Source organism: Moschus berezovskii, chromosome 2 (genome assembly GCF_049115385.1).
Source record: "Moschus berezovskii isolate FMDL1 chromosome 2, NW_MosBer_1.0, whole genome shotgun sequence".
In the NCBI taxonomy this organism is placed as follows: domain Eukaryota; kingdom Metazoa; phylum Chordata; class Mammalia; order Artiodactyla; family Moschidae; genus Moschus; species Moschus berezovskii.
The window spans coordinates 17,146,566-17,159,172 of NC_142461.1; the positions used below are offsets into that span (position 1 = coordinate 17,146,566).

A 12,607-nucleotide genomic window follows, 5' to 3' on the forward strand; every position below is an offset into this window, starting at 1 on the left:
CCTGTGGACCAACCCCCCAGCACAAGGTGAACCTACAGGTCTGCCTGCGGAGTGCTTCAGAAGATAGATGGCAAAGTGGATGTGAAGGTAGAACTCCAGCTTCTGGGCCAGAGAGTCGCCATCCCGGATGGGCCTGGGGATATGCTCCTCCCACAGCCTGAAGAACACCTTCTGGTCTCCACTGTCAAACGCAGCAAGGAGATCCCTCTGTGGAGAAGACATCAGAGTGAAGCCCGGTCAGTCACAAGGGATGCCGCGTCTCCCAACACGCCTGATTCTCACACCCTCCCGACGCCTTGCTGTTGTTCGTTCGCTCATTTGTGTCCGGCTCTCTGTGACCCTGTGAACTGCAGCATGCCAGGCTTCCCCGGCCTTCACTATCTCCCGGAGCTTGCTCAAACTCAGGACCATTGAGTCGGTGATGCCATTCACCCATCTCATCCTAGACACCCATATACTTCATGATTTCAGTGTGAGCAAAACCAAGTCTCCTTTTCAGAGGTGAGGGATAGGAAAAGAGATCCAGAGGGCTTGAGAGCCTTGGCTGACATTCCTGCAGACTGCCCCTGGTTTTCCACTGCTCTGCAACATCAAATATGAGCAACAGAGGGCTTCCCCGGTAGCTCAGTTGGTAAAGAATCCGCATGCAATGCAGGAGACCCTGGTTCGATTCCTGGGTTGGGAAGATCCCCTGGCGAAAGGATAGGCTACTCACTCCAGTATACTTGGGCTACCCTGGTGGCTCAGCTGGTAAAGAATCTGCCTGCAATGTGGGAGACCTGGGTTCGGGCCCTGGGTTGGGAAGACCCCTTGGAGAAGGGAAAGGCTACCCACTCCAGTATTCTGGCCTGGAGAATTCCATGGGCTGTATAGTCCATGGGGTCACAAAGTGTCGGACACGACTGAGTGGCTTTCACTGAAGAACAGATGCAATGGCGAAGGTCTCTGAAATGGAAGGAATCTGCCACCAGCACAAGAATACACTGAGGTCGCCCTTTGGACTTGGCGACCCACCTCCTAAGACTAATGAGAATGGCTCGGACGCAGAGCCCAGCCAGACCTCAGCGGAGCGACCTCATACCTACAGAGAGTCGCTGACACCACAGCTGCCAAGACGTGGCATACAGCCAAGAGTTCAGCCATGCGCAGTGGTCAATCCCAGGCCTGGGAGGTGGGACTGACCATCGTCACAGGCCTGCTGTTGCCAGAAGCATATCTGGTGGGGAGGGAGGCATGGAAAGTGACCACAGAGCCCAGCTCCCCCAGAGTGACTGCCTCCAGGTCCAGGAATAGGACGCCTGGGCTGGAGAAGGAAGGAGGAGCACAGGCCCAGCTCAAGGCCAGCTTCGGGGTTGCGCCAGCCTGATGGCATGGGGCAGAGCCCATGGCCCGACTCACCATGCAGTGGTTGAGACAAAGAACTCTGGAGATAGGAGGTGGCAGTCAGCACATCACCTGTCTCACAGGAGGAGTGATAACTGACCCACCACCACCATCTGCTGTGTGACTTTACAGATTTAGGCAAGGTGGTTCAGCAGTAAAAGAATCTGCTTGCCGATGCAGGAGATGCAAGACATGCCAGGATGATCCCTGGGTTGGGCCCCTGGAGGAGGAAATGGCAACCCACTCCAGTATTCTTGCCTGGGAGATCCCACGGACAGAGGAGCCTGGCGGGTTTCAGTCTACGGGGTCGCAAAGAGTGGGACACTACTGAGTACGCATGCTTGCCTTCAGGATCAAGATAGCTTCCTGCAGTATTTTCCTTTTTGTATCAAATGCCCACAATATGCAGACCTCTGTTTTGGGCTCAACTGCAGAAACTTTTTTCAGAGTTTTCTGATTTTTTTTCAGATTTTCTGTAGAATCTCCAGTTCCCCCATCCTTCACCACCATTACTTACCACCATTATTGGGTCACTGTTCTTTTACGCTTTTAATAGTTTTACATTTTTTTCTGTAAATTTTTTTTAAGATAACATATTCTATTTGTTTATAATCAAGCTTTTTAACATAAGATAGAAACCTACAGAGAACAGGGTTGCTGTGTTTGGTTTTCCTTAAGTCAGAAACATTCTCTGATAAGGAGTCTTCCGACATGAACCCTACAAAAATGTTTTCTGTGTCATGTGACCGAGAACAATGGTCTCTGAAGATTACCTCACTCGGGAAGGGACTGGCTTACATTGGAAAGAAACTCAGAAGTTTTCAAAATAAGCCCCACAGTGAAATTCTACCTCTTCAAAACCGGCCTCTTTGGGGGGACCTGGCCAGAGGATCCCATGTTCTTGTCACTTCCTAATACAGAGGTGAGAGGGCCGTGCTGCTGGGGCCTGGCCCCGCCCCAGTCTCAAGTCTGCTGAGCTCTGAGCAGACCCTGTGGGCCACCCAGAGAAGGGCTTTCCCAAGAGGCCCAGGGACTGTGCACGGGCTCTCAAGGGTGTCTGAAAGCCTGGAGCCAAGTGTTTTCTTAACATGGTTTGGCAAAGTATGCTTATGCATCACATGGCCCGTCTACAGTTTATTCTCGAATCTGCATTTGTAGACCTGGGGCCACAAACCTTTGCTGTGCCATGACACTCCCAATTTACGAAGCATATTCGGAACGTGGAAATGGTCCCTGCGCAGGGCACCCGAAGCTGTGTTCTGTGACAGCCTGGGGGGATGGGGTGTGGAGGGAGGTGGGAGGGGGGTTTAGGATGGAGGGGACACACGTATGCGTACTGCCGACTCACAATGATGTGTGGCAAAACCCATCACAATATTGTAAAGTAACTGTCCTCCAAGAAAAATTGAAAAAAAAAAAAAAAGAATCCCTGAAATTAAAATAATATCTACACATAAAACAATCCGACTCAGTGACATGAATTTGAGCACACTCTAGGAGATAGTGAAGGACAAAGGAGCCTGGTGTGCTGCAATCCATGGAGTCAGACACAGCTTAGTGACAACACAACAGATAAAACAAATCAGTGTGATAACTCATAGGGGTCACAAAATATTAACTTCTCGAATGTAGAGTGTGATCTCAGCCAGAATTAACCAAGATCAGAAAATTTACACACCACCAATAATCACCCATACACACAGGTTCTAACAGAACTGTAATTAAGGAAATTTTGTCTATAGAGGGCCACTGACACTTGCAAGTATCGCTAAGCCACCGCTCCAGGTATTTTCGTTTGGGAAATCTATAAAGGCAAGACACAGCTGTTTACTGAATGGGCAGAAAGGACAGGCTTCTCAGAAGCAGAAAGTTTCAAGACTTTTCAAGTTAAGTAGCCTCTGTTTGCATGTCTAATGATGACCAGATTGTCTTCTCCTGTTCTGAAGTTTGCTCTGGGGTTGGGAGGAAGCCTCAGGCTGCCCGGTGCAGCACTGACAAAGGAGCCCGTGTCTGAAGTGATGCGGCCTCGGCACCCACATGCCCAAGGCCTGGAGGGGTGCTGGGCATGGGCACAGCCCCACTTCAACTCCCCAGGCCACTTCAATGGTGTCCCTGCTCAGTGGTACCCCATGCCAGGTCATGGGGGAGTCAGGCTGTGGTCTGACCTCCAGCAACTCGGTGGGACTCTCAAACCAAGTCTCTGATTTCTCTTGGAAGTATGTATACTGAAACAAATTTATTAAAATAATTAAGTCATGTTTTATGGGTTACCATTAGAAATTCTGATTTGTTTAATACTGACTTAGCCTCACTCCATGCAGTGTTTAGGAAAATGAACAAGAGAATTATAAGAGAATAAAATTTGTTAATTCCAAAAAATAAAAATATTATCAGGCAAAGCTGAAACACGCTGCCTCAGGAAATCGTATGTTCTCTTGTCACGGGTCGTACTCGAGGTGAACCAATCCCTTACCTAGCACGTTTTGAACGGGACGCAGAATCAAATGACTGAAATGAGGACTTTTTGTTTTGGGCCGCACACGTGGAACCTTAGTTCCCTGACGAAGGATCGAAACCGTGCCCCTTGTATTGGGAGCACAGAGTCTTAACCACTGGACCACCAGCGGAGTCCCTGAAATGAGGACTTTCAAGGTCCTTTCTGATCCTAACAGTTGATATCTGCCCTCTGCAGCCCACCGCCAGGGGCTCCCAGCCACCCAGGCCTTCCTTTGACAGGGTGCTGCCCTGTATATGGCTCTTGCCCCTTTCGACCTCCCCAAACTAGATGGCAAGCACCCTGAGGGCCAATATTTTGTTTTATTTTGTTCACCATAGTGTCCCCAGTACTTAGAATTAATAACCTAAACTTCCTCAGGGTGGGAGAATCACATTTATCTCTGTTTCTAAGCATTGCGTGGTTTCTTCTTCCTACCAAGAAATACGTATGGAAAAACCTTGTGTTGCCATTCATTTTCTAGGTCAGTCAAGAAAGGATGTGAAATCACTCCAGAGATTTGAAGATGATATCACCCGTTTATCCATAAACATTGGCACAGTCTAACAAGTAGCTCTGCCCAGGTCCCCAGACATGATTCCAACATTCTCTAATGGTGACGTATTTTAGAAGTTGGGAGCATCTTAATTACATACCTGGAATTTCAATGATTTGGGGTCCCTTAAAGAGCCACATGTAGATTTAGAAAATGGTTTTCCTTTTATTTTGCATTCTTTCAAAAATGTTTTCAAGGTGTCTTCAAATTCAGCAAAATCTAAATACTGTAAACAAAAAAGAGCATAAATGAGCATACATTTCTCTGTTCTAACATCAACAAAGTGACTATCTTTGATGTAATTGTATCAGCTCAATATTATCACAAATATATAATGTGATTAATCAATTGTCATCTTTGGTGAAGTAATGCGGGATCAGGAATTCACTTATTGATATACATACTAAAGGTCTAGAAAGACAGTATCATAGAAAATGTTCATTTCAGTTCAGTACAGTCACTCAGTCGTGTCTGACTCCTTGCGACCTCATAGACTACAGCATGCCAGGCATCCCTGTCCAACTGCCAGAGCTTGCTCAAACTCATGTCCACTGAGTCGGTGATGCCATCCAACCATCTCATCTTCTGTCACTCCCTTCTCCTCCTACCTTCAATTTTCCCAGCATCAGGGTCGTTATCAGTGAGTCAGTTCTTCACATCAGGTGGCCAAAGTATTGGAGCTTTAGCTCCAGCATCAGTCCCTCTAATGAATATTCGGGAATGATTTCCTTAAGATTGACTGGTTTGATCTCCTTGCAGTCTAAAGGACTCTCAAAAGTCTTCTCTAACAACACAGTTCACAAGCATCAATTCTTTGGTGCTCAGCTTTCTGTATGGTTCAACTCTCACATCCATACATGACCACTGGAAAAACCATAGCTTTGACTAGACAGACCTTTGTTGGTAAAGTAATGTCTCTGCTTTTTAATATGCTGTCTAGGTTTGACATAGCTTTTCTTACAAGGAGCAAGAGTCTTTTACTTTCATGGCTGTAGGCACCATCTGCAGTGATTTTGGAGCCCAAGAAAATGAAGTCTCTCACTGTTTCCATTGTTTTCCCATCTATTTGCCATGAAGTGATGGGACCAGATGCCATGATCTTAGTTTTTTGAATGTTGAGTTTTAAACCAGCTTTTTCACTCTCCTCTTTCACTTTCATCAAGAGGCTTTTCAATTCCTCTTTGCTTTCTGCCATAAGAGTGGTGTCATCTGCATATCTGAGGTTATTGATATTTCTCCTGGCAATCTTGATTCCAGCCTGTGCTTTATCCAACCTGGCATTTCTCATGATGTACTCTGCATATAAGTTAAATAAGCAGGGTGACAATATACAGCCTTGACATACTCCTTTCCCAATTTGGAACTAGTCCGTTGTTCCATGTCCGGTTCTAATTGTTGCTTCTTGACCTGCATACAGAGTTCTCAAGAGGCAGGTCAGGTGGTCTGGTATTCCCATCTCTTAAAGAATTTTCCAGTTTGTTGTAATCCACACAATCAAAGGCTTTAGCGTAGTCAGTGAAGCAGAAGTAAGTGTTCTGGAATTCTCTTGTTTTTTCTATGAGCCAATGGATATTGGCAATTTGATCTCTGGTTCCTCTGCCTTTTCTAAATCCAGCTTCAACATCTGTAAGTTCTCGGTTCAGGTACTGTTGATGACTAGCTTGAAGGATTTTGAGCATTACTTTGCTAGCGTGTGAGATGACTGCAACTGTGTGGTAGTTTGAACATCTTTTAGCATTGCCTTTCTTTGGGATTGGAATGAAAACTGACCTTTTCCAGTCCCGTGGCCACTGCTGAGTTTTCTAAATTTGCTGGCATATTGAGTGCAGCACTTTCACAGCATCATCTTTTAGGATGTGGAATAGCTCAACTGGAATTCCATCAGCTCCACTAGCTTTGTTCGTAGTGATGCTTCCTAAGGCCTACCTGACTTCACACTCCAGGATGTCTGGCTCTAGGTGAGTGATCATGCCTCGTGGTTATCTGAGTCATGAAGATCTTTTTTGTATAGTTCTTCTGTGTATTCTTGCCACCTCTTCTTAATATTGTCTGCTTCTGTTCGGTCCATACCATTTCCATCGAGCCCATCTTTGCATGAAATGTTCCCTTGGTATCTCTAGTTTTCTTAAACAGATCTCTAGTCTTTCCCATTCTATTGTTTTCCTCTATTTCTTTGCATTGATCACTTAGGGAAAGCTTTCTTATCTCTACTTGCTATTTTTTGAAACTCTGCATTCAGATGTGTGTATCTTTCCTTTTCTCCTTTGCCTTTCACTTCTCTTCTTTTCTCAGCTATTTGTAAAGCCTCCTCAGACAACCATTTTGCCTTTTTGCATTTCTTCTTGGGGATGGTTTTGATTACCACCTCCTGTACAATGTCACTAACCTCCATCCATAGTTCTTCAGGCACTCTGTCTATTAGATCTAATACCTTGAATCTATTTGTTGTTTCCACTGTATAATCGTAAGGAACTTGATTTAGGTCATACCTGAATGGGATAGTGGTTTTCCCTACTTTCTTCAATTTAAGTCTGAATTTTGCAATAAGGAATTCGTGATCTGAGCCACAGTCAGCCCCTGATCTTGTTTTTGCTGACTGTATGAAGGTTTTGTTTTGTTTGAGCCCTTCAAGTGGCTCTGGCAGGTATGGGGTTTGATTCTAAATGTGATTTCACCCCTCCTACCATCTTGTTAGGGTTTCTCCTTTGTCCTTAGACATTGGGTATCTTTTTTTGGTGGGATCCAACAATTCTCCTGTTGATGGATGTTCAGTGGTTAGTTTCTCACAGGAGAAGATGAGCATACATCCTTCTATTCCGGCATCTTGTGATCAGAGGAGAAAATGTTCATGTACATAAAATAAATGTGCTTTTTAGAAGGAAAATGTGAGTTGTAGGATTCATTATAATTATTAATAGAAAATAAAACTACGAAAAAAGAAAAGAAAATAATATGTGCAGCAGCCTGAAAAAAGCAAAAGTGACTGGCAGAGGCTTGATGGCTTTGGGTCAAGTAGGTCACTGGGAATTTGTTACCTGCAACAAGGATTAGAAATAATGCCTGTCCCTAAGAAGAAAGGCAAGTCATTAAACCTGGGCAATACCATCTGTGATCTTCAAGTAGGGCACTAAGGATCACCCTTTGTCTTTAAACATCACGGACAGAAGAGCCTGACTACAGTCCATGGGGTGACAAAGAGTCAGGCAGGACTGAGCATACACACATGTACACACACACACACACACACACACACGGTCCATAGGGTGGCAAAGAGTCAGGCAGGACTGAGCATACACGAGCGCACGCGCACACACACACACACACACACACACGGTCCATGGGGTGGCAAAGAGTCAGGCAGGACTGAGCATACACGAGCGCACGCGCACACACACACACACACACACACACGGTCCATGGGGTGGCAAAGAGTCAGGCAGGACTGAGCATACACGAGCGCACGCGCACACACACACACACACACACACACACGGTCCATGGGGTGGCAAAGAGTCAGGCAGGACTGAGCATACACAAGCGCACGCGCACACACACACACACGGTCCATGGGGTGGCAAAGAGTTAGGCAGGACTGAGCATACACGCGCGTGCGCACGCGCACACACACACACACACACACACACGGTCCATAGGGTGGCAAAGAGTCAGGCAGGACTGAGCATACACACGCGCGCGCACACACACACACACACACAGAGACACACACACACACACCCCTTTATGTTAGTGATGCAGACTACTTCTACTGCTGCTCCCACTCCCCTGCTGGCCCCCCAGTTTGTGTCAGTCACACTCTTCTGTTTCCACCTCCTCTAACTGTGGCTATTTCTCTAGGCCCTGTCCACCACCCTCTGCTCTGACGCCTTTGAAAATTTACTCAAGATCACACCAAATTTCAAAGCTGCATCCCTAGGGTGCATGCCTCATTCCTGCTCCACGGCCACATGTCCCTCATGTGTGACTAAATGCCTAATGGACACTTCAGTCACACACCAAAACAGCAGCAACCATTTCTTTAGCATCAACTCTACGCCAGACCCCTGATAAAAGTAGCTATTGTTGTTTAGTCGCTTAGTGGTGTCTGATTCTTTGTCATCCCATGGACTGTAGCCTGCCAGGCTCCTTTGTCCATGGGATTTCCCAGGCAACAATACGGAGTGGGTTGTTATTTCCTTTTCAAGGGGATCTTCCTGACCCAGGGATCGAACCCATGTCTCCTGATTGGCAAGTGGATTCTTTACTGCAGAATCACCTGGGAAGCCGGCTAAAAGCTGTAGAGAAGATCAAAAAGCATAAGGCTTAGGCCTATCCTTCAGAAACTTTCAGTGTAGGGCACATAAAGGTCTGTTAATAGCCAACAAGTTAACTAGATGATGACACAGCCACTCACTGAAATACTCTACAGTATTCAGACGTCTTTTGGGCAGAACATAGGAAGATGTTTATACTGTATGACTGTTGACAGATAAAAGGCAAGCTACCGGGAGAGAAATTCAAGAGGGAGGGGACATCTATGGTTAATTCATGCTGATGTATGACAGAAATCAAACCAATATTATAAAGCAATTATCAATCAATTAAAAACAAATTTTTTAAAAAGGTAAGCTACAGAACAATGTGCATGATATCATTACATTTTGCAAAATAAACTATATAGTCACGTGAATATATTTTGAATACTCAAAGAAAAAAATGTCTAGAAATGTAATATCAGTTCAGTTCAGTCGCTCAGTTGTGTCCGACTCTTTGCGACCCCATGAATCACAGCACGCCAGGCCTCCCTGTCCATCACCAACTCCCGGAGTTCACTCAAACTCATGTCCATTGAGTCGGTGATGCCATCCAGCCATCTCATTCTCTGTCGTCCCCATCTCCTCCCACCCCCAATTCCTCCCAGCATCAGACTCTTTTCCAGTGAGTCAACTCGTCGCATGAGGTGGCCAAAGTATTGGAGTTTCAGCTTTAGCATCAGTCCTTCCAATGAACACCCAGGACTGATCTCCTTTAGAATGGACTGGTTGGATCTCCTTGCAGTCCAAGTGACTCTAACTAAACCATTAACAGTGGTCACTACAGGAGCAGAGTAGGAGAATTCACTGTTTACATGTCTATACTGTTTGGATCTTTTACCACGAGCATGTATTGCTTGTATAACTTTCTTTAAAGGAAGTCTAAAAAGCAGCTTTAAGATTTCAGCTTATTATGAACACACTGAAAATTATAAAATGGAAAACATAACAGTAATGTAATGATATAAACACTGCAAGGCATTATAGAATTTGTTGCATTGTAAAACACAAGCTTCACAAGTTTTCAAGATCTCTTCCTCAGTGACCTGTGTTTTGTGAAACATACCTCTTTCACTAGTCCAAGTAATTCTGATTCATGAGCCAGAATGTCTACCATATTGAACAGATACTGTTAATTCTCACAGCAAAAATCTCTGCAAGGCAAAAACATAAAACAAAGGCTTTCATTTCAATCATCTGTGAATTAACAAGAGAGCTGGAGGGGACGTCCCTGGTGGTACAATGGATAGGAATCCACCTGCCAGTACAGGGGACACAGGTTCCATCTCTGGTCTGGGAAGATTCCACATGCCCCACGGAACAAGTAAGCCCACGAGCCACAACTGAAGCCCATGCACCCTGGCATCTAGAGCCCGCAACTACTAAGCCCGAGTGCTGCAACCGCCGAGGCCCGCGTGCCCGGAGCCTGTGCAACAAGAGAAGCCACCATAAGGAGACGCCTGAGCATCACAGCAGAGAGGAGCTCCTGCTTCCTCGACCAGAGAAAAGCCTGCGCAGCACTGAAGACCCAGCAGAGCCAAAAAGACATACATAAACAACAACTTTAAAAAAAAAAGGCAGCTGTAGTGGGCAGAATAATGGCCCCCAAAGTTGCCTGTGTCCTAATCCCCAGAACGGGTGAATATGTGAGGCTGCTTAGAAGCGGGGAATCAAGCTTCTTCCTACCTCAGGGCCTTTGCACATATTGTTCTCTCTGCCTGCAACACTTCTCCCCTCTCTTTCTTCACCTGGCTGACCCCTGTGCTTAATAAACATCACTTCATCAGAGAAGTTCTTCACGACCATCATCTGAATAAGATTCTGTTATGATCATCTCTCAGTGAACATGAACCATCGTTGGGTGTTCTAGTACTCTGACATTCTTAAAAAGTACAGAAATTTTCTGTACACTTTTATATCAAATAGGCTCACTTACTGAGGACTTATCATATGCCAGGCAATGTGCAAAATGCTTCACATTTAATTTTCACAATAAACCTGAACGATGAATATGATTTATATTCTCCTTTTACAGATGAGGCAACTGAGGCCCAGGGAGGTTGAGGTGTTCCCTAGAACTCAACTAATAAGTGACAAAGTAGAAATTTAAATCCACACTGATATCAACCACTACACAGTATTACCCCAAAGTTTGGACCATCTGAATTAGAATCCCCTGGGATGCTTGTGCAAATGAAAATTCCTAGCATCACTCTGATCTTACTGAACATAATGTCCAGAAACTACTTTAAACAATCTCTCCCGATGACTTTTATGCACGTTCCAAGTTTGAGAACCATTACCTTATGCAAAAACTAGAGAAAATTTCTTCAGTCACTTTTGAGGGTTGCAGTGCCAGCTTCGGAATTTCTACATAAGGATTTAGGGCCTAGGAGGTAGTTGAATAAAGGTAAGACTAAGGCATTTGTCTGGAGGAGGAATTTGCATAGCAAGCATCCTGTTTTTGCTTAGATTGGAACAAATGTGGACTTAACCTAGGTGCCTGGGGAGAGAGGTTAGCTGATTGATAACGGAAGGGATGGATCTAAAATCCCCAGGCCACCCTCTCGTGCCGCTACTACCCAACTGGACGACCTGGGGCCCTCTTTGTCCGGCTCACTGGAGCAATGATCGGGGACTACTTGTGGCAAGAAGCTGGGCTGACCTCGGGATGTACAAGCAGCTGCCTTAGGCCCGCGCCAGAAAAAAAGTCCAGGACAGCAAGCGAAAAGTCGGGGCATCCGGCTGCGGCTGCTGAGTTGGCGCATCGGGGTCTTCCTCTGGGAAAAGGGCTCAGCAGAGCCGCGGCCCTCGGGCCCATCACTACTCCTCCCAGCCCGGGGACCGCGGGCTCTGAGATCGCCCGGCCAAGTCGGGGCCGGGAGAACTCACTTACCTGCTCCTCCGTAGCGGACGCACGCGCCTACCTGGCCCGCCCTCCACGTCTCCAGCCGTCGCCCCGGCAACCACCGCCGCCAGCCTGGCACCACGTGGAGCAGAGCAGCCAATCACGGGGCGCGACCTGTGCGGAGCATCCTGGGAGGAAAGGCGGAGCCTGGGAGGCTACGCTCCGAAGCTTAGCGGCGTCGGAAGTGAAGCTGGGACTCGCGGAGTGGTGACGGCTACGGATGTTGCGCTGCAGGGCCAAGTAACACTCGGCTTTCTTTATAGTGCAACAATCACATCCATACATGACTACTGGAAAAACCATAGCCTTGACTAGACGGACCTTTGTTAACAAAGTAATGTTTCTGCTTTTTAATATGCTGTCTAGGTTGGTCATAACTTTTCTTCCAAGGAACAAGTTTCTTTTAATTTCATGGCTGCAATCACCATCTGCAGTGATTTTGGAGCCGCCTTGGAACCAAAAATGTAACCCGCGATCTGCCTTAAAGCGCCAGGCACTAGAATTCCACCCCACTGCAGCAATTTCCAGGAATTTAGAGAAACTTTTTTCCCCCCACGTGAAATGTAGCTTTGTAAAAATAAAACAGATCGCAGATCTTCCCTCACCTTGCACTTGGTGCTTTTGAGCTGAAGTTCACCAGCACTGAAGAAGCACCTGTGAGTCTTCCAATTCTGGGCTGGATGCTGGGGAGATGGCTGGAGATGGAGAAAATCCCTCCCCTCCAGGCACTGCGGGCCAGATATTGCATGTGTACATCCCCAAGAAGTTGGAGACCACGCAGGCCAGAGACAGGGAAAAAGGCGTGAAAAAGGTAAATGAGCTTGCCTTTGAAGAATCCTTGAGATGGTCTGTGGTCATCTCCCCAGGACCCAGGCTTGCCAGTGCTCTCTTGAGGTCTGAGATTCTTTTCAAAGTAAAGGTTGTATTTAGCAGGAAGCGACACCCTTCCTGGTAAT

The 12,607-nt window shown here is 46.3% G+C and overlaps 1 protein-coding gene across 15 annotated transcripts in view; it reads right to left on the minus strand.

The window, feature by feature from the left end:
* Window positions 1-12,396, minus strand: part of ARMC9 (armadillo repeat containing 9) — a 178,672-nt gene extending 166,276 nt beyond the window's left edge. For 12 of the 15 annotated variants that reach the window (XR_008682040.2, XR_016039369.1, XM_055396949.2 and 9 more), the window contains exons 1-4: window positions 11,640-11,773; window positions 9,810-9,897; window positions 4,534-4,659; window positions 37-207 (exon numbers count right to left, since the gene is read on the minus strand). Coding sequence is in view for 13 of the 15 variants with exons in the window: in XM_055396949.2 (XP_055252924.2) it covers window positions 37-207; window positions 4,534-4,659; window positions 9,810-9,860 (348 nt within the window). In the remaining 2 variants the exon portion in view is untranslated. The other 3 variants (XM_088844842.1, XM_088844844.1, XM_088844847.1) reach the window with 3 other exon arrangements.
* Between the last annotated feature and the right edge of the window lie 211 nt (window positions 12,397-12,607).